The 23,108-nt window shown below is 40.0% G+C and overlaps 1 protein-coding gene across 3 annotated transcripts in view; it reads right to left on the bottom strand.

The window, feature by feature from the left end:
* PCMT1 (protein-L-isoaspartate (D-aspartate) O-methyltransferase) overlaps window positions 1-22,003 on the bottom strand; it is a 43,770-nt gene extending 21,767 nt beyond the window's left edge. For 2 of the 3 annotated variants that reach the window (XM_045865738.3, XM_045865737.2), the window contains exons 1-3: window positions 21,759-22,002; window positions 7,344-7,448; window positions 6,086-6,117 (exon numbers count right to left, since the gene is read on the bottom strand). In XM_045865738.3, coding sequence (XP_045721694.1) covers window positions 6,086-6,117; window positions 7,344-7,448; window positions 21,759-21,987 — 366 coding nt within the window. In that variant the 5' untranslated portion in view covers window positions 21,988-22,002. Of the gene's footprint in view, window positions 1-6,085; window positions 6,118-7,343; window positions 7,449-21,758 lie in introns of all 3 variants that reach the window. The other variant, XM_064598216.1, reaches the window with a different exon arrangement.
* Between the last annotated feature and the right edge of the window lie 1,105 nt (window positions 22,004-23,108).

Raw genomic sequence — 23,108 nt, 5'->3', positions numbered from 1 at the left:
ACTGTTAGGTATGATATAGTATTGTAGTCATGTTTTTAAAGTCATCAGATTTTATACTTAAATATTTAGGGGTGAATAATATTATGTTTGAGATTTGTTTTTAAATAGTTCAGTAAGAGGGAGACAAAGATAAAACAAGATTAACAAATTGTGGGTAATTATTAAAGGTGATGATGGCTACATGAGGGTTCATTATATTATCCTATTTGTATATGTGGTGTTGGAAACTTTCCATATTAAAAAGTTAAAGAAAAAGCTAAGGCTACTATTCCACAACTAATGTAAAAAAGGCCTTTAATAGATAAAACCACACACAATCCAAGGGTTTTCAGTGTTCCAGAAAGTCATTAAGGTTCCACAAAAGCCCATTAGGGATAACACACAAATACACACTGAGGGATGGGTGTGTTTTGGGAAATGAGTAATAGAGAACTACCTTTATCAATTTTTCATATGGATTGCTTTACAAAAGAGGCTCTTGCCTAAAGAGTGAAAAACATTCATGCCATGAAAGAGAGTTCTGGATTAAACATCAAAAGTAGCTTTCATCAGACTCTTACAACAATCAGTTACGAGGTTTAATAATTTCTACTAATAAGGTAACAAGCATGGGACTAGAAGAATAGGGAAGTAATCAAAGAAACAAAATAACTTCTGCAATATCTGGATTTCCGGATCCAGAAATGAAAGGACAAGAAGGACTTCTTTAAGGTACCAATCCCCAATCTACAGGCAGTACTGTACCATCTTAATTCCAAAAAAACCTCAGGAATATTTTTTTCAGTACTATGTTTGCATAAGATTTAGTTTTTTTAAAAGGGGAGTATGCTGAGTTATTATTAAAGTCCCATTCAGATTTAAAATGTCAAGGCCTTCAATCACAATTATTAGCTTTTTTTTATGCTTTTATCACCCTAGCTAATATTTTTCTAGATAGCCCATGTTTATCTCTAAATCCTCAAACTATGTTTTTTAAAAGTTCTTTTTTATAATTATAAAAAATTTTAAACCCACAAATACATTGAATACCCTTTTTTTCCTTACATACAGTCACCGACTTTATATATTGTGCCAAATGTTTTACCAAACCATCTGAAAATAGGCTGTAGACATCACGATACTTCACCCCAAAATACTTCAGCATGAATCTGCTAAAAAACTAGGACATCTCCCTTTGCAACCACATCACCATTAACACACTCAAGAAAATAATCAATTTAGTATCATCTAACATACACATCATACTCAAATTTCAACTGTCCCCAAAATGTCCTTTACAGCTGTTTTTTCCCTAATCCATTCAAGGTTCATGCACTGCATTTGTCAATATAAAATATTCTCCCCTCAATTCTCCTCTACCTACCACTTCTCTATTCTTCAGAACACTGACTCCTTTAAGGAGTCCTGTCTGGCTGTCCCACATAATTCCCCATATTCTAGATGTGTGAATTTCCTCAAGGTTAGACTCAGATCCAAGAGTTAGCAAGAACAGCACACGAGGCTTGCTAGGCACCTCCCGTTGCATCACATCAGGAAGCACATAATGTTGGGTCACCTTACCTCTGGACTTGCCAAGCTCAACCACTCAGTAAATATGGTAACGACTAGATCACTCTATTTTAAAGGCATAATTTTCTCTTAGTAATTAATAAGTAATATGTAGAGTAAGAATTTGAGACTACATGAACATTTTTGTTCCTCAATAACCTTTCTCTAAACTGTTTTAGATTAATTGATGATCTCTGCCCAATTTAATCATATTGATGATTACAAAATAGTGATTTTTTTACAAAGTTCTATTATTCCCTCCAAATGTATTAATTGGCATTCTTCCGGTTTTTCATTTTTTTCCGTCTTGCTTTTTTTTAAAATTTCTATGAACTCATGGATTTTGTTTCCTTTTCTTTTTTTTTTTTTTTTTAAGATTTTACTTATTTATTGACAGAGAGAGAGAGAGCATAAGCAGGGGGAGTGGCAGGCAGAGGGAGAAGGAGAAGCAGGCTCCCCGCAGAGCAGGGGAGCCCAATGTGGGACTTGATCATGGGATCATGACCTGAGCCGAAGGCAGTCGCTTAACCAACTGAGCCACCCAGGCACCCTGGATTTTTGTTTCTTAATTCACAGTGTTACAATCCATTACCTTGATTATCTATCATTTTTCAATTTTCAAATTGTCTACAATTTGGCCTCTGGGAATCTCTTCAAACCTGCTCATATGTCCTTCCAACATCACCCCATCAACCTTTGAGTACTTCCTCACTTTCTAATATTCAGTCACTTCTCCAAGGAGCTCTAGTCTCATTTAGTGAGAAATGTTTTTTAGGATTCAATATCTGTATACTATGTGTACTCACGGCTACCAGGATGCCGTTTTAACAGGTTGCTTTTAATCTCTTACCCAATGCATATATCACATTTTCAATTAAGACTTTGGAAAATATTCCAGGATTATAGATACTTCCAAGCAAGTCTGTGACTTTAAAGTTCATTAAACAGAGATGTCATTTATCTTTGCTCCTCACTTTGTTTCTCTTTTAATACTTCTAAGATCTATGCAATAAATGATACTAAATCACAAATTCTTGTCTGTATAATACGATTAATACTATTTTTTTTTAAAGATTTTATTTATTTATTTGAGAGAGAGAGAACACATGAGAGGGGGGAGGGTCAGAGGGAGAAGCAGGCTCCCTGCTGAGCAGGGAGCCCGATGCGGGACTCGATCCAGGGACTCCAGGATCATGACCTGAGCCGAAGGCAGTTGCTTAACCAACTGAGCCACCCAGGCGCCCCCGATTAATACTATTTTATTCAACTCACATCCTGGTTCAGCAAGCATCAAAGGACACTGTATTATTACTGTTTGTACATACAAGCATACATATAGATGTACTGTGTGACTATATACGTACACATAAATACACACATTTTCCTTATTAAGAGACAGAGGTAAAGATATATAAGTGATTAAAAATGCATCCTTGGGGCGCCTGGGTGGCTCAGTAGTTAAGCGTCTGCCTTCGGGCTCAGGTCATGATCCCAGGGTCGTAGGATCAAGCCCTGCATCAGGCTCCCTGCTACGCAGGAAGCCTGCTTCTCCCTCTCCCACTCCCCCTGCTTGTGTTCCCTCTCTCGCTGTGACTCTCTCTGTCAAATAAATAAAGAAAAAATCTTTAAAAAAAAATAAAAATGCATCCTTTTTGGGTGCCTGGGTGGCTCAGTCAGTTAAGTGTCTGCCTTTGGCTCAGGTCATAATCCCAGGGTCCATGGATTGAGCCCCACATCTGGCTCCCTGCTCAGTGGGGAGTCTGCTTCTCACTCTCCCTCTGCCTCTCCCCTGGCTTGTGCTAGCTTGCGTGCTCTCTCAAATAAATCTTTAAAAATAAATAAATAAAAGAAGTAAATATTTAAAAAAAAAAACAAAACATTCCTATTCCATGGTTAAAAAAAACAAAGAAGGGGGCATCTGGCTGGCTCAGTCGGAGAAGCATGCAGCTCTTGATTTTGGGGTTGGGAGTTCAAGCCCCACATTGGCTATAGAGATTACTTAAATAAATAAACTTTAAAAAAAGAGAGAGAGAAGAAAACAGAAAGAAATTGGTAACATGTAAAGGGTACAGAGTGAAAAGCAGATCTCACTTTCATTCCCATCCCTCCAATCATCTACTTCTGACCTTAGAAGAAATCATTTTTAGTTTTCATGCCTAGAGGAAGACATATGTGTGTATACATGCAGATTTGATTTTTGTATATTGCAGAATACTCTAAATACTCTTCTGTACTCTGCTTTTATACTTAATGTTTCCTGAACATCTTGCTATATTGGTACTTACAGAAATTCCCCATTTAACAGCTTCACAGTAACTCACTGTATGGACAAACTATAATTATTAACCATCCACTATTAGTGGACTATCAGTGATCACGTCTTTTTGCTATTATAAATCATGTAACAATGAACATCTTTAGTCATTTTGTACCTACAAAAATGTACCATAGGATAAATATCTTGAAATAAAACTGAAGAATGTAAGGTATATTTATCTCACATTTTATAAATTTGCCAAGTTGCCTTCCAACACTATCAATTTACTCTCAACAAAAAAGTATGTAACTGTTTCCCCCTTTCCAATACAAAGTATTAAACTTTTTCACCTCTGACAATCTGATAGGTGAAAAACGGTACTTCACTACAATGTTAATGTGTAATTTACTAACTATATAAATATAAATGAAAATGACATCTTTTCATTTGTTTAAGTGCTAATGTCATCTCTACTTCTTTTTCTATTAACTATCATTCTGGTACTTTAACTATATTCTTTTGGGTTCACCAGTCTTTCATTTCTTAATTTATAGGATACAAACCCACATTTGTATATGGAAATTTGACCTAGATTGTTGTATGTATTCTAAATATTTCCCTCAGTTTTTCTCCTTTTAATTTTGCTTATAACATTTTTTTCTCTGCAGAAATCCAAAATTTTTATGTTGCAAAATATATCGTGTTTTTTAATGGCTCATCTTTTGTCATGTTTTAAAAAGTCATTTCTAGGGGCACCTGGGTGGTTCAGTTGGTAAGGATGTGACTCTTGATTTCAGCTCATGTCATGATCTTAGGGTCATGAGATCAAGCCCCACATCAGTCTCCACACTCAGTGGGGAGTCTGCCCCCCCGCCCCTCCCCCAGCTTGTGTTCTCTCACTCTAAAATAAATAAATCTTTTGAAAATAAATTTAAAAATTAAAAAATAAAGTCTTTTTTTTTTAAGATTTTATTTATTTATTTGACAGAGAGAGACAGCAAGAGTGGGAACACAAGCAGGGGCAGTGGGAGAGGGAGAAGCAGGCTTCCCGCTAAGCAGGGAGCCCGATGCAGGGCTCGATCCCAGGACCCTGGGATCATGACCTGAGCCAAAGGAAGATGCTTAACGACTGAACCACCCAGGTGCCCCAAGTCATTTCTATTTAATGTTTATAAATAATAATTTTCCTATATTTTCATATAGTGTAACAGTTCATCATAAATATATGTAAATTTATTTTAATATAAAGAAGGCTTTACATTTAAATAAGAGCTTCTCCAATCCCAAATACTTTCAGAGAATCAGAAAAGCTATTGTTCTTCTCCCCAAAAGCCAACAGAGTACTCATTCAAATAACTGACATTTAAAACCCAAGAAAATTCCCAACAGATTAAAAGTGCTAGATAACTTAAAATAGGTCCTTCTCAGTTATACAGCTTCACAGCTGCTATATTTGACCAATCCCTAATGATTTTTCCAAATAAGATATGAAATAAAAGAAATAATATTCAACTTGAGATTTCTACAATATATCCATTATATTATTTAAAATATTCTCTTCCTGGGGCGCCTGGGTGGCTCAGTCAGTTAAGCGTCTGCCTTCGGCTCAGGCCATGATCCCAGGGTCCTGGGATCGAGGCCCCACATCAGGCTCCTTGCTCAGTGGAGAGCCTGCTTCTCCCTCTGCCTCTGTCTGTCACTCCCCCTGCTTGTGCTCTCTCTCTCACTGTCTCTGTCAAATAAATAAAAATAAATAAAATCCTTAAAAAAATAAAATAAAATAAAATATTCTCTTCCTTGGGGCACCTGGGTGGCTCAGTCGGTTAAGCGTCTGCCTTCGGCTCAGGCCATGATCCCAGGGTCCTGGGATCAAGCCCCGCATCGGGCTCCCTGCTCAGCGGGAAGCCTGCTTCTCTCTCTCTGTCTGCCACTCCCCCTGCTTGTGCTCTCTCTTACTCTAATAAATAAATAAAATCTTAAAAAAAAAAATATTCTCTTCCTTAATTTGCTCATCACTAAATAACCTTTTATATCCAATTTTTACATGATTAGATATTAATGACAACCAACAAAAACTTTAATGACAGTTTCTACCAAGAAGACTTCTCTCTATATATCATGTATTAAGAATAAGAGGTTCATTACCAATCTACAAAACTCACAGATGATAAAATTGATCTAATTAAAAGTTCAACTTTTTTTAAACCTTTTTTACTAAAGAAAATGATCTTAGAGGAAAAATGTGATCCATTTATACCCAAATGACCAACGTTAACTTACCATGTGTGGAGCACTGATTGTTGCTTGGAAACCTGCAAAAGAAGAAGAGAACTACTGACACATTCAGCTGCAAAAACGTACCAGATACTCCATGTAACTCCTTTCCTAACATCCACAAATTCTTTTTCATAATAATATTTCTCGTTTTTATGATCTCAAGAAAATAAAACTTTTATTTTGCATTTTAGAGTACTGTCAAGTAGCAGTTATAATGAGAAAATACATCATGCCAAAGGCTAATATGCTCATCTAGTACAACACTCCCACTATTTCTAAAAATTTCTTCTCCCATATAGTTAGCTTACAAACTCAAGAAGTTGAGTTTGTAAGTTTATGACTTGTTTTCTCTCCAGGTTTATAAAAAGAAAATAAACTTCCATATATAATAGGTATGCAAAATTTCTGAAAATTAAATTGCGTCCTATTTCTGGCAACTTATTGAGCAACTGGCAATCAAAGTAGCTTAAGAGACTAAAAAACTACCTCAGTTTACTCTTTATACTATCGCCTGATGGTAATTCACAATCTTTTCTTAGTTTTTAAGCTTTCAAGTTTTTTCTTCCAGTGTTGCTTTCTCAAAACTTATTTACCTGCTTCTGCATCTGAAGCAATTTTCACTGAGCGGTGGTAGCAGGTGCCTTCGGGGTTCAGAAGCTCCCCAGGATCTTCTCTGCTGACTGTTATAGTGCTTCAAAAGAAGAAAGCATGGCAGCTGGCTGACAGAATCCTGTGGCCCTTCTAAGCCTCAAAGGCGCCCACTGCCAAGGCTCAGCAGTTCAGTAAAACCTGCTTCAGGAGAAGGAGTTAAATACCGAACTTTCTAAAACCAAGCACAAACCAAAAAATTCAGGGCAAGTGAAGCAGAGAAGTCAGTAACCACTTAATTACACTTATTTCCTTTAATATTGATTTAAAAAACTGATGTTAATATGAAAAACAACTTTAGTCAACATTAAGGGCCTAAAGAAAGCTAAGCACTCAGTTTAAACTTAAATTTTCATTAAAAGTATGTTTTAAGAAAAATGTTTAAAATATTCTTCATATATATTATACACACTTTGAAAAAATAGAAAAGGTACTTAATACATAACATCATTTTATTGAAATGGCTATGTTTGGAATTATGACACTTAACTGAGGCATAAAATTCAAACTAGCAAGGTAATAATAAATATCTGTGTCCCCGTCCATTTTTATTTAACAAAAATTATACAGTAAATGAGTAAAAATGTGACATTTTCAGAAATCCAGACCTTACCTATTGATTGTGGAGAATCCATATAAGGATTACATTTTGCATAATGGGAACGGTCTGTGGCCAGCATTACTTCAAATACTTTATCTGTTTTGATGATTCCATTTTCTGAAATGAATGAGGCAAACATTTTAAGCTAGGAGCGAGATGACCAGATATACTTTAGAATTTACTCTGGTTACACTGGAGAGACTGGACTGGAAGAGAGCAAGATTGGAAGTTGCTGTAATGGCCCAGGTAAACACAACCTGGTCTTCAGCAATGACACTAAGGATGAAGAAAAGTAGAAGGATTTGAGTTACATTTAATAGGTAATATATACCTAACTAACTAGCTTTGGAGGAAAGATGTTGGGTAATGGTTGAGATGCTGATATCATATACTGATTTGCGAAATCCTGGAGAAGGAGCAGAGTAAGGAGGAAAATGATCACTTGCTTATTCAGTTAGTGGCTATAAACCATACAAGTGGAGAAAAGCAGCAGTCCACTGAACACGTGGATCTGGAGCTCAGGAAAGAGATCTAGGACAGTGATAGAGACTTCTGGTAATATAGACGGTAACTGAAACAATGGAAGTGAACTCAAGTAGCCAGGGAAGAATACACAAAGAAGAAAAATAAAAGCGAACATTGAAGAGATGTGCAAAGGAAGTGGAACCTTCAAAGATTATGACAAAAAGCAGCCACAAGGGTAGATGAAAATCAAGTAGATAAACTGTTACAAACCCCAACTGAAAAGAAATTTTTCAAGAAGGAAAGCAAGGTCAATGATTATAAACTATAAATTCTTTGAGATTGAGTAAATATGTTAAACTTAAATAACCCTCATGGTACCATGCACAGTTATTATTCAGTAAAGCCCTTATTAACTCACTCAATATGCTTACTGACTGTCTAATACATACCAGATACAATGGTACACTTAGGATTATTATTATATAGAATTAGAAATAAACAAGATAATATAATTACAATTTCACAATTTAAATGGGTGAATTAGGGGAGCCTGGGTGGCTCAGTCGTTAAGCGTCTGCCTCTGGCTCAGGTCATGATCCCAGGGTCCTGGGATCGAGCCCTGCATTGGGCTCCCTGCTCAGCAGGAAGCTTGCTCCTCCCTCTCCCACTCCCTCTGCTTGTGTTCCCTCTCTCGCTGTGTCTCTCTCTGTCAAATAAATAAATAAAATCTTTTAAAAATAAATAAATAAATAGGTGAATTATATAATGAAAGTATACTTCAGTAAAGCTGTTTAAAAAAAAGATTCAATGGGGGTGCCTGGGTGGCTCAGTCGGTTAAGTGACTCTTGATCTCAGCTCAGGTATTGATCTCGGGGTCGTGAGTTCAAGCCCCACACCGGGATCCAAGCTGGGTGGGAAGCCTACTTTAAAAAAATTGGAAAATAAATTAAAAATATATTTTAAAGAAAAGATTCAATGGAGGTGCTTGGGTGGCTCAGTTAGTTAAGCGTCTGACTCTTGGTTTTAGGACAGGTCGTGATCTTTGGGTCCTGAAATCAAGCCCTGCGTTGGGCTCCACGCTTGGCGAGGAGTCTGCTTGTCCCTCTCCCACTGCTCCTCCACTTGCTTGCTCAATCTCTCTCTTTCTCTCATAAATAAGTAAAAAATCTTTACAAAAAATTCAATGGGACTAGAAGTGGCAATCGAGAAGCTCTGATTCTGGGGAAGAATCAAAAGAAAACAGGGAAAGAATGGCGCCTTTTGGTGCAGCAATAAAGGAAAAGAAAATTAAGGATCCTGCAGAAACAAAAAGCAACAAGATGTGCCGACTCCTTCCCCTTTTTCCCCAGCACTACTCCTAACACATCACCAACCTTTAAAGAAACTGCAAGTCACTATACTGAAAAAGGTGCTCTGGAACTGTGTCCACAAAATGTCCAAAAATAGGAAAAAGAAAAAAAACCCAACTCCATTCAAAGATACTGTAAAAAGAAAACAAAATGCAAATCAAAACATTTTAGCTAAGGGGCATTTGGATGGCTCAGCAGGTTGAGCATCCAACTCTTGGTTTTGGCTCAGGTTATGGTCTCTGGGTCATGAGTGAGATCAAGCCCTGCCTTGAGCTCCAAGCTCAGCAAGGAGTCTGCTTGAGATTCTTCCCCCTCCCTCTCCCTCCCATCCCTCCTCGTACTCTCTAAAATAAATAAAATCTTTAAAAAAAACAAAAACAGAAAAGGGGTGCCTGGGTGGCTCAGTCGGCTAAGCATCTGACTTTGGCTCAGGTCATGATTTCAGGGTCCTGGGACTGAGCCCTATGTCAGGCTCTGTACTCAGTGGGGAGTCTGTTCCTCCCTCTCCCTCTCCCCTCCCCCTGCTCATGCTCTCTCTCTCTCAAATAAATAAAATCTTTAAAAAATTAAAAATTAAAAAAAATTTCAGCTGATTAAACAGAAACAAACAGCAGAAAGTAAGGAAAAGTATTACCAGGAACAATCAACCTCACGACATATACTAATAAAACTATCAGACTTTAGGGGCACCTGGTAGCTCAGTTGGTTAAGCATACAACTCCTGATTTCAACTCAGGTCATGATCTCAGGGTAGTGAGATGGAGCCCCACAGTTCTAGGTGTAGAGTCTCTCTCCTTCTCCTTCTGCCCCTCCTCCACTGCCCCTGCACCCAAGCCTGGCTTGGGAGCATACTCCCTGTAAAACAAAAACAAACAACAACAAAAACTCAGACTTTAAAGGCATGGAAAAAAATCCTCAGAGCCTCAAGGCAAAAAAATCATATTACCTAGTAAGGGTTAAAAAAAAAAAAAAAAAAAGGTTAGGCAACCATCAGATTTCCTAAAAGCAAAATTCAAAGCAAAGCAAGAATGAATCAACATTTTCAAGAAATTCAAGAAAAGAAAATGCCTGGATGGCTCAGTCGGTTAAGCATCTGACTCGGTTTTGGCTCAGGTCATGATCTCAGGGTCCTGGGATCGTGCCCCAGGTCAGGCTCAGTGCTCAATGCGGAGTCAGCTTGAGATTCCCTCTCTCCCTCTGCCCGGCCCCCACCTTGCACACACTCTCTCTCAAATTAATAAATCTTTAAAAAAAAAAGAAAAGAAAATGCAAATCAGCAATTGAAAAGAAGCAAACTACTGAGGCAGCTTGCTGGCTTAGTCCATACAGCATGCAACTCTTGATCTTGGGATCATGAGTTCAAGCCTCTCATTGGGCATAGAGCTTACTCAAAAAAAAAAAAAAAAAAAAATTAAAACCCCACAATGACAAAAAAACAACAAAAAAAGCAAACTACTAATACATTCAACAACTTGAATAAATCTCAAAAGTACTAATCTCAGTGAAAGAAGTCAGACAAGACTATACACTATATGATTCCATTTATATCAAATTCTAGAAAAGTCAAAACCATAGTGGCAGACGGCTCATCTGTGATTGCTAGAGTGGGGGTAAAAGGAGTAGATTAATTGCAAAGGGGCATCAGGAAACTTTGTGGGTAAAAGAAATGTTCTGTATCAGAGATCAGCAAATTTACATGAAAGTCCAAATAGTAAATATTTCAGGCTTTGCAGACCAAAGTCTCTGTTGCAAGAACTCAACTGTCAATGTAGTATGGGAACAACCACAAACAATACCAAATAAAGGCTATATTAAGATAAATTTTTATATCTAAAAATAGACAGTAGGGGTGCCCGGGTGCCTCAGTCAGTTAAGCTGTGACTCTTGATTTCAGCTCAGGTCACGATCTCAGTGTCCTGGGATCGGGCCCCACTTTGGGCTCCACACTCAGCCAGGAGTCTGCTTCAGAAGTCTCTCTCCCTCTGCTCCTCCCTCAGCCTGCTCAGGCACACACTCGCTCCATATAAAATAAATACATCTAAATAAATAAATAGATAGATACAGACAGTAGCCCAGATTGGCTTATGGGGTGTAGTTTGCTGACCCTTGTTCTATATCATTAGGGTGCTGGGTTACACAACTAAATTTGTCAAATTTTTCAAATTGTAATTTTTTTTAAGCAAGAGAGAGAGAGAGAACACGTGTGTGTATGTACATGTGTACATGAGCACAATGGGGAGAATCTTAAGCAGGCTCCAGGCCCAGCATTGTTGGGCTCCATCTCACAACCCTGAGATCATGACCTGAGTCGAAATCAAGAGCCAGACACTTAACTGACTGAGTCACCCAAGCACCGCCTAAATGTTGGGTTTTTTTAAGATTTTATTTATTTGAGGGAGTGAGCAAGAGAGCACGACGGGGGGAAGGGGCAGAGGGAGAGGGAGAATCAAGCTCTCCCCTGAGCAGGGAGCCCCACACAGGACTCCATCCCAGGACCCCGGGATCATGACCTGAGCAGAAGGCAGATGCTTAACCAACTGAGCCACCCAGGCACCCCCCACCAAATGGTTTTTAAAAGCATGTCATTAGGGGCGCCTGGGTGGCTCAGTTGGTTAAGCGACTGCCTTCGGCTCAGGTCATGATCCTGGAGTCCCGGGATCGAGTCCCGCATCGGGTTCCCATCGGGCTCCCTGCTCGGCGGGGAGTCTGCTTCTCCCTCTGACCCTCCTCCCTTTCACGCTCTCTGTCTCTCATTCTCTCTGTCTCAAATAAATAAATAAAATCTTAAAAAAAAAAAAAAAAGCATGTCATTATTTATTAAAAAGCTGAACACATCAAGGCTCAGAATCCAGGTTTATTAGACCATTACTGGTTGGTTTCCAAAATTTTCACAAGATTCTTTTTATTTTCGCCCTGAATTCTGTATTTTGAAAGATGCCTAAACTAAGCTACATTTACTAAGTTATTAAGTGATTTTGCCATTTTTGGTAATTTGACATATACAACTGCCAGTGCCTTGAAAATTTTTATCAAACAGCAAAATAATTTAATGTTTCACTTTTTTGTGGATAGCCTAATTATGAGTAAATGTGTAATTACCATTAGGCTTTCTGAAATAGTGAACAGCTTTAGAACCACCCATACCCAATCCTCCTGTGCCCTAGAGACCAAGGACCTTAATTAAATAATTATAATAATGGCGGGTGCCTGGGTGGCTCAGTTGGTTAAGCCACTGCCTTCAGCTCAGGTCATGATCCTGGAGTCCCTGGATTGAGTCCCGCATCGGGCTCCCTGCTTGGCAGGGAGTCTGCTTCTCCCTCTGACCCTCCTCCCTCTCACGCTATCATTCTCTCTCTCTCAAATAAATAAATATCTTTAAAAATAATAATTATAATAATGGCTAATGTTGGTCCAAATATGCAATTGATCCAAAAGAGAAGTCAGTAGGATTCAAAAAGGAGAATGCAATAGAATCCAAGCCATAAGTCAAATAATAAAAAACCTGAAAAGATTAGAGCCATGTTAAGGTGTCTGTTTCTTTTTTCAACTTGATGGATGGTGGAAGGGTACAGAGGTGGAAGGGTACAGATAAATTCCAGGAAAAAAACAAAAATGCTGTAAGAGTCATGATTTAGATATGAAGAAAACTAAAATGTGACATGATTTCAAGCAACTGATCAAATGTGAAAACAAGGAAAAATATCCGACTATTCCTCTACAATAGTGGAGGGGTCTGTGATATTGGAAACAGAAAGTAGGGAATAAACTCACAGCAGACTACATAACTCAGCCAAATGTTGACATAGTCATACAATTGATGACTACTGATTTTCAACACTTAAAAATCAACAAAATGCAGAAAATTTATTTACTGCTCAGAACACAAATTATCAACTTTGACAATGTAAAAGAGCCGCTAATAAGTTGGGAAATGAGATGGAGAACTCCCTAGTATCCTTTCTTACAAAGTAGAAGGGTTAACCAGAGGTAGTGTTAGTTTATAAATTATGAAACAAGAAACTGAGGTTAAAGTATATTACTTAATGTTAGAAAGGTAACCACAAAAAAGGAAGCAAAAAATTATGATATAACTATATGAGGGAGAGGTGGGTTTGTAGAGTTAAATACTTGTCCATCTTGGCAGGAGGTCAACAGATAAATGTCTGAAGTTGATAAAACAAGAAATGACAGTTTAACCACATGATTTAAAGACATGAAGATAATCACCAGAAAAAACAAAAAAATGTAGTTAAATGTGGTTCCCTCTAGGCAATGAGTCTAGGGGTGGGAAGGAATGGAGCCAAGCAAGCAATTGTTATTTTTCAATAAATGCCCTTGTGTAGGATTTTATCTTTTAACCATGTACATGTATTACTTGACTAAAAATTAATCTTGGGGCACCTGGGTGGCTCAGTTGGTTAAAGCATCTGACTCTTGATCTCCATTCAGGTCTTGATCTCAGGGTTGTGAGTTCAAGCCCCACAATGGGCTCCACGCTGGGTGTGGAGCCTATTTAGAAAATAAATAAATAGAAGGCGCCTGGGTGGCTCAGTTGGTTAAGCGACTGCCTGTGGCTCAGGTCATGATCCTGCAGTCCTGGGATCGAGTCCCACATCGGGCTCCCTGCTCAGCAGGGAGTCTGCTTCTCCCTCTGACCCTCCCCCCTCTCATGCTCTCTCTCTCTCATTCTCTCTTTCAAATAAATAAATAAAATCTTTAAAAAAGAAAAAAGAAAAGAAATAAATTTTAAAATCTTTTAAAAAAATAAAAATTAATCTTAATTCTCCTAACCTTGTTATCAGATAGTATGTATTTATATAAATATATAAACAATACACACACACACACACACCTCTCCGATTAGCAAGATGTAAGATGTGGCAGGGGACTCGTTTTCCTTCCCAGTGGTAGAATTTTAACTGGGTGCATTATCTAGCCTCTCTGTAGTTATGTGTAGTCTTAAAATTCAGTTCTTGTCAACAGAACATACACAGAAATTATGTATGCAACTTCCAGATCATCCCCTTAAAAAGGAATGGGTTTTTTTCTCTTTTGCCATTCTTCTCCCCACTGGCCGGAATACGGAAATGATGCAGGTAAATTATCTTCAAACTTTTAGATAAGGGAAAGACTTTAGGAAGCACAAGAGAGATGAACGCAGGTCCTCAACACTTTAGAACCACCATATTAGCTCTGAACTGTTTATGCTTGGGTTGTTACAGGAGACAGAACTTTGATTTTGTTTCAGCCATTGTTATTGTGGTCTTTGTTATAGCAGATGAACAGGAACCCTAATGCACACAGTGTATGAGGAAAACAAGATCAGTCTGAAGAACAGGAATGGAGTTGGAGGGTGGAAATAGGTTGTAGAAGACCCTAAAGAGGCCTGAAAGCTGAGCAAGAGGTGTTTACACTTGACAGAGTAAGCAATGGGAAGCCTGGGCAAGCAAGTGACTTAACAGAAAGCAGTATCTTAGGAAAACTAGCATAATGGGTAGAACAGAGCTGAGGGGAGGGAAACTGAGAGTGTGACAACCCATCAGACACCTGGAGGTCTATCACTCCGAGTATGGACGAAGGACCCAGGCTGGGAGAATACAGTAACAGTGGAAGCAATGACTAGGAAAGGTATCCATTAAGAACTGCTGAGTTAATGTGGTAACAGTCTGAAAGAATCAATGACTACTCCAAGATTTTTGATCCAGGAGAACAGAAGAATGGAAGCAACCCTGGCAGAAACGGAAAGGAAGAAAGCCTGTGTTGATATGAAGCACTGAACATCGGGGGAAAAGTAAGCTGCCATGGACTTCAAACAAGTTTCTCTAATCTTGCTACAAAGTTGCATCTCAGGGCCCGCCGGGGTGGCTCAGTCGGTTAAGCGTCTGCCTTTGGCGCAGGTCATGATCCTGGGGTCCTGGGATTGAGTCTCCCATCAGGCTCCTTGCTCGGCAGGGAGCCTGCTTCTCCCTCTCCCTTTGCCCCTCATCCTGCTCTCGTGCTCGCTCTCTCTCTCTCTCTCAAATAAATAAAATCTTAAAAAAAAAGTTACATCTCAATAAAATAAGTATTACATTACATATTACTTTATTTGACTTGAACAGTTGCTAACCATCTACTCTATATTCCTTCTCAACTATCAACATGCCAGGAAAAACAGTAAGAAATGAACAAACTGGTCACCTTTACTTCCTATCTAGAATGATTAGGCATAAGAGGTAAACAGAGCTTGAGACACTTTCAGTATAGAAAGTCTGAGAAATTAGTTTTAAATTCATACTATAATCAAAGAAGAATTTCACATGATGGCAAATTATGATAAAGCATATCATCTAAGTACCAGAGATTATTTAAAAATACATTTTTCTTCCTAGAGTTGTTGAATCACTATGTTGTACACTTGAAACTAATGTAGCACTCTGTGTCAGATAATTAAGAAAGAAAAAACACATATCGCCCTGGACTGCTATCACTCCTAATAGATACATGAAGTTAACTATTTGTTTTGACACTATTTCTTTTCTTTTTTTTTTAAGATTTTATTAATTTATTTGACAGAGAGAGACAGCGAAAGAGAGAACACAAGCAGGGGGAGTGGGAGAGGGAGAAGCAGGCTTCCCGCTCAGCGGGGAGCCCAATGCGGGGTGATCCCAGGACCCTGGGATCATGACCTGAGCAGAAGCAGACGCTTAATGACTGAGCCACCCAGGCGCCCCTTTTTTCTTTTTCTTTTTGACACTTTCTTAAAGGAGGATATTCCCTGGACTCCTCACATTTGACAAACTACAATGTTATACAGGATTCTAAAATATAGGTAACCAAATGTTAACTTCTGTGGCTCTCTCTCTCCTACACACACACACACACACACACACACACACACACACCCTGCATGTTAACTTCTGTGGCTCTCTCTCCTACACACACACACACACACACACACACACACACACACACCCTTCAGGTGATTTTACAGAATCCACGATATAACTGAAATCAAGAATCTTGGATTTGGAAGAGTCCTTAGGAGTTTATATACAGTTAAAGCTGATGACAGATCTCTTCTATGATATCCCTTACAGAAAAATGGTCAACCGTTCTTTGCTTCAACATATTCAGTGACAGAAAACATTATTTTTCAAAGCCAACTCTTTGATTGTTAGGATAGCTTTGTGAATACTTCCTTATAATGAGCCAAGATCTGCCTTCCATTTGTACTGGTTTGACCCTCTACTACATGACATTTCCTAAAATATTTCAACACTATTGCTCTCTTAAGCTTTCTCATTGCTAATCAAACCACCTCAATCCCATCAAATTACCATATAAAATGCTGACTCTCTCTGGTCATCTTGATCACCCTTGCCTGATAATCTTCTGTGTTTTCACTGCTACTCTTAAAGCATGTTGGCTAAAACTAAATGTAATACTAATAAAAATATGTGGAACAGCACAATGGACTTAAGATCACATGAAATAGAATGTAATACAATCCATCTAGATCTAGTGCTGTCCAATAGACCTTAGGATGATGGAAATGTTCTATGTCTGCACTAACAGATCTAGCCTCATGTGGCTACTGAGCTCTTAAAATATGGTTAGTGTGACTGAGAAACTGAATTTTAAATTTCATTTAACTTTAATCGATTTAAATTTAAGTAGACATACTGATATTAAAGCCCCCCCATCATATAAATTAGATCTTACTCAATGTATTGTAAGTTTACCTATTAGTATGTACCCATAAGACTGACTTGAAACTAGTCAAAATGAGGAGGACTGGATTCTAAATGAGGTCCCAATTTCTGAAAACAATCCCTTAGGATTTTCTTAGCTGGTTATATTTGGTCCATGAACACACATAATAAAACTAATGGAATGGTCTCTTTTCCACTAGTCACGCTACTAGTAGCTAAGAACTGACACTCTAAATAGCATAAGAAAATAATTCCAATTTATTTGCAGAAATAAGTAAGAATACAAAAACTACAAATTATTATAATCCTTATTCAAATGCCTAATCAAGGTCTCCACCGAAATGTCTCCTAAGCATCTCAAATACAACATCCCCAAAAATAAACTCGTGCTCTCCACACCTCCTTGCACACCTCCTCCCCACCACCCAAAAGTCCCTGCTGCTCACTCACTTATTGTTTCCAACTCAGAAAATACCAAATCATTCTAAATGCCCAGGCCCAAAACCTTGCTTTCATATCCTTGACTCCAATCTTTCTCCCACACCCCAAGTCTAGCACATACAATTTTTTCTGCTTGGAATGCCTGTCCCCCGGCTCTATCTGCATAGTTAGAATTTCTTCCCATCCACCAACTCTTTGCTCAAGTGACACCTTAGTGAGGCCTTCCCTCCCACAACTGCAAACCTAGTACCCCACACTCCCAAATCTCCTTCCCTACTTTGTGACTTATCATGTGACATACTAGGTATTATACTTGTCTGCTCCCATTAGAAGTAATCTATAAAAGAGAGTATTTGTTTTGTTCAGTTTGGTATATAGAAGATAGTTAAATATCAGTTAACTGACAAATCCTGTAAACATTATAGTATATGCAAAATGACACAATCAAGAATGCAAAGTAAAAAATAACAGATATTATCAGAGCACTGGATTGAATTTTTTCTAACAAATAAAAATAGGTAAAAAAAAAAAAAAAATGTTTTAAGTGGCCAGTATAGCATTTGGAGTCTCTCAGTTAAGAGTTAACCTTCCACAAATGCTCAGGTTTAGACACCCCTGCTCTAGGAGACCACCTTTCTCAACCTCATCTACTCCTGCCCCTATCTTTTCCTAACTTTTACCATGGCTTGATATTACTCCAATAAAAGTAGAAAATAAATTCTAATATAAACTTTACTTAAATTGTCACATTTCCTGGATTAAGCAGGCTCATAGTTGTTTTAAGTTAATTTGTTTTAAGAGCACATCATCAGCCTGTAATTATAAAATAACTATATTCTTCATTTCTATAGACCTGCATTGTCCAATATGGTAGCCATTAGCCACATGTGGCTGTTTAAGTTAAATAAATGAAAATCCAGTTCCTCAGTTGTGTTAAGCACATTTCAAATGCTGAATGCCACATGTAGCTAGTGGCTACCATATTGAGGACAGATACACAGACATTACAGAGAGCTCTATTGGACAGGACTGTTATATTTTTTTCTTAAAACTTTATTCTAAAGCATAAAACTGATTCAGCTGAAACACTGGTAGAGTTTAACCTCATAATTTTCAATTCTCTGTATCAGTGATTCTCAAAGTGGTGGCCAGACCACTTGCAGCATTACTTAGGAACTTGTTAAAGATACAAACTCCTGGGGATAGCTGGCTAGTTCAGTCTGTGGAGCATGTGACTCTTGATCTCAGGGTTTTAAGTTCAAACCCCACATTGGGCGTGGAGCCTACTTAAAAAGAATAAATAAATTTATTTATTAAAAAAAAATACAGGGGTGCCTGGGTGGCCCAGTTGGTTAAGTGACTGCCTTCGGCTCAGGTCGTGAGCCCGGGGTCCTGGGATTGAGTCCCACATCAGGCTCCCCCTGCTCTGAGGGGAGCCTGCTTCTCCCTCTGCCTCTGCCTGCCACTCCCCCTGCTTGTGCCCTCTCTCTCTCTGTCAAATAAATAAATAAAATCTTTAAAAAAAAAAAAAATGCAAGTTCTTGAGCCACAGCAATCTGTTTTAACTAGCTCTCCAGGGGATCCAGGAGATTCTGAATCATGCTCAAGTTTTAGACCACTGTTCTAAGTTACTTAAGAGTGGTTGTTGGGGCACCTGGGTGGCTTAGTCCGTTAAGCATCTGCCTTCAGCTCAGGTCATGATCCCAGGGTCCTAGGATTGAGTCCCATGTCAGGTTCCCGGCTCAATGGGTGAGTCTGCTCCTCCTTCTCCCTCTGCTCCTCCTCTCTCTCTCTCTCTCTCTCTCGCTCACACAAGTGTTCTCTCTCTCAAATAAATCAATAAAATCTTAAAAAAAAAGTGCTTGTCATCATAAGCTATGAAATACTGAGACATACCATTACATTTTACAATATTCCATAAATGATATATCAACTATGAAATCATATACCATATTTCTATTATGACATCTTATAAAAGGAAAACTCAGTAGATATTTTCAATAAAATTATAATAATATTAAAACTAAAGCAATCGTGAACTTCATTTCTTTTAAAAATATACAACTGTAGGGGCGCCTGGGTGGCTCAGATGGTTGGGCGTCTGCCTTCGGCTCGGGTCGTGATTCCAGGGTCCTGGGATCGAGCCCCGCATCGGGCTTTCTGCTCGGCGGGGAGCCTGCTTCTCCCTCTCCCTCTGTCTCCCCCCTGCTCATGCTCTCTCTCTCTCTCCGTATCTCTGTGTCTCAAATGAATAAATAAATCTTTAAAAATAAATAAATAAATAAAAATATACAACTGTAATTTGCTTCCTCTTCCAATTTGCAGATCCTTTTTCACTTCAACATCAACATAGCACATTTTTTTAAGTTCTTCATTTTAATTTCAGTATAGTTAACAGTATAGTGTTATATTAGTTTGAGGTATACAATAGAGTGATTCAATAACATAATCAAGCTTTAATCTTTTTCTAAAGATTCAACTAGAAGCCTTCAGGAACATACAACAGTGGAATAACTAGGAAAAGAGAGAAATTTTCAAATTTTGTGCCAATTGAAATTCTCACAAGAAAATACTACTTTTATAATAAACTAATAAGTAAAAATGAAATCTATTAGCTAGAATTCCGCACGAAGTTGAAACTAACATTGCACAAGTGTTACAAGAGGCTAAACAATTTGAGTACTCAAATCACAGATACAGTAAAGACTAAATATTTGCAATATTGACATCCATGTATGTTAAACATTTGTTATTAAATTTTCTGACAGAAAAACATCCTTAGAAATTTCAGCTAGGAATAATAACCCTGCAATAAAATGGTTATAAAACCACTGGGGAAAGAGCTAGTCTTGACTTACTACCAGTTTGACCCAAAAAGGAGAGTCATTAAGAGCCTGATTACAAATTTCTGCCACAGGCCAGTGTCTACTGTGATAACTTACCAGCGGAAAATTACTTAGTCACAATTTGTGCATAGAATGTTTTGGATATGTACACTAAGAGAGCAGGCACTGGATCATTTTAAGAAATGTTATTAAAATATTTACAACATATTGAGCTTATGTGTAATCCACGGGAACCTAAATCAGACTTAAAAATACTGCCTCAGCATATAAATGTCCACTTCCACTCAAATACCCTTCCATAAATGAACATTGGCAATGCTTGACAGAATTTTGAAATCTAAACATTCTTCATTACTAAATGCAAAGGATACAATTACAAAATTTTTAAATACTGTAATTAAAAAAAAGTCAAATGACTAATATTACGTACTAACCATGTGCCATTTCTCTCACTCATCTTGGTATTTCTGGCACAGATCCAAGCATATAATGTATATTTAATTGCATTCATGAAAAAAGGAATGAGAATTAAGTTTGAGAGAATTCAAAGATTAAAAAAAAAAAAGTCCTAGCCCTCAAGGAAGTTACAAATCGAATTAGGAAACATGACAAATACAAGAAAAGCTAAATAACATATGACAATTAAAAACACCACGTGGCAGGATACGATTATTTGCAAAGCTGGTGGCAAACAATGCTATAAATTCTGACTAGAGTGAAGGTATTACGGACTGCGGTCCTTCTGGTCTCCCGACCCGACAGCAACACTGTTATCTCCATTTAACAAAAGAAAGTAACAGCACTCACCCCACCCTAAAATTATCATAAAAGGAAGGAATACAATAACTAAAGAAAATGATATAAAGAAACTGCCTTGAAAAAAAGTTAGAACATTCCACACACACAATCATTTGTTGAATCCCAAGACCTCTAAAAGCTCCTGAAACACAAGTCTCTCAGGAACAGCATCCTCTGATTATTTCTTCCTCCGCCCCCCACGAAGATTTCCACTGGCCAGCCGCCCCAGAAATTTCTCCCAGCATCCGCAATGACAATACTCTCATCTTTCCCTCCCTCCCCTCGCCTGTATCAGACGGTGGCATCTCCCTCCAGAGGAAAAAACGGAGGGCGGGGGAGGCTGTATAGGACGGAGAGAATGCTTGCAGTGAGGCCGATTATTAAGGAGAAGGAAAGCGAGACGACGCGGGGGTCAAAGGTGGGGTCCCCTCAGATCCAGCCCAGCCTCTAGGCCCCGCCAACATCTCCCCACCCTGAGGGCACGCCCCTCGCCCGCCAGACCCGAACGAGCAGGCAGCGGACTCGAGTGACAGCCCCACCACCTGTGCCGCAACCCCTCCCCCAGGCCCGTGGGGAGACGCCTGCCCCTGCCTCACCAAGAGCGACCCGTGGCTCTTTCTCTACCCTTCCAGTCCACGTCGCCGATGAGTGACAGGTCCCCGGGGGAGGCGATAGCAAGCGCAAGCCGCTCGATACTGCTGGTGCAACACTGCACCGTACCCTCCAGCCGGCACGGGGCCGAGGCGTAGACAGAGCGTTCCGGACGGCCCAGGGAGACCCAGTCCAGGCCTAGCCTGGCCCAGTTGCCCCACATTGGGCGGGGGTGGCACTTACTGCGGAGATTGTGGATTAGCTCCGAGTGGCTGGCGCCGCCGGATTTCCAGGCCATCGCTAAGCACACCCGGAGCAGGTACAGAACCACCTTCAGCGCGGCGACGGTGCCCAGCAGCTTCCCCAAGAGTGAGACCACCTCCCACACGGTCACCGCCCCGCTCGCGTCCCCGCTGTAGTCTCCGCTGTGACTGCTGTCGCCGCCGGTGCCGCCACTGCGCGCTCCCGGCATACCCCGCGGCACGCATGCGCTCTGTGACGCTGCGCGGCCTCGGGTGCGGCGGGGTGGGGCCGCCGGCAGGGGTGGCCGCGTGCCCCACCGCCTGCGCCTGTGGCAGCTGCGGCTGCTGCGGACGGGCTGGGAGCCCGGGCTGAGTCAGCGCCGCCGGCGCGTGCCCCCTCTCTGAGGACTCGGGCTGCGCACCGCCAACTTGCTGAGTTCGCCCTGCGGCCAGGCGGGGTGGGCCCCGGCGTGGTCGGTCGCGTGCCTGGCTGCGGCCTTGGGTCACCGAGCGCGGTGGCACGACGGCGGGACCGATCTGTGCCCCCGCGTCTGCCCGATCCGGTTACGCCGCTGCCGGTAGCTCCGTAGTCGCAGCTGAGTCAGCTGCTGCGAGCCGCGGGTCTGCTCCTATAGCTGTCCAGATTGTTAGACGGTGGGCTTCCTCCGTTATTCCTCACCCAACCCAGTTGTCTAATATTTAGGTCAGTTCGAGTCGGAGCTCCGTATGGTGGAGCCTGAATAATCTTAATAGAACGGGAGGGCAAAGGCCCTCTCTGACCCGAGTACTCGAGCCTCTGGCTTTGTGACAAGTACATCAGTGTTTGGTTAGCAGAGACTTTGGGACCCTGGTTTGTTCTCAACTCTAAAGCACATACTCAGAGTGGAAGAACACCATAACGGGGAGGGGGGGGCGGCGGAGCGTGGGAATGCTTTGCTCCTGCAAACAATGCAATCTGCTAAAATTACCACAGTATCTAATGGAGAATGTGTTATTTTCCCAACAAAAGTGTGCATTTTCAGCTAATTAATCCCCACAAATTCCACCGTTAGACTGGACACCAGCTTTATCGCTACCAGCCCTGCAAGACAATGAGTTCGGGAAGCTGACAGGGAACATTGCCCGGCACATCCAACTTGCTGCCTCCTAATCAGAACTGAGACTGACAGAATCCAGTCATCATTTAGTCCAATAAACTTTTAAGAAAGGAAACAAAGCAATGTCAAGACCTCTACGCTACTGCATGAGCAGTGGTTTTCAAATTCCAGTTCTTGTCAGATTTTGTCAAATGTAACACTCAGCCTCTACTACCACTCCGAAATACACTTGTACATTACCTGTTTTCTGGGAT

This window comes from Mirounga angustirostris, unplaced genomic scaffold, assembly GCF_029215605.1.
Source record: "Mirounga angustirostris isolate CCGP_5_RB_7025 unplaced genomic scaffold, mMirAng1.0.hap1 SCAF_8, whole genome shotgun sequence".
Taxonomy (NCBI): Eukaryota; Metazoa; Chordata; class Mammalia; order Carnivora; family Phocidae; genus Mirounga; species Mirounga angustirostris.
The sequence above is the reverse complement of the archived record's forward strand: the minus strand, read 5'-3'. Positions and strand labels throughout refer to the sequence as shown.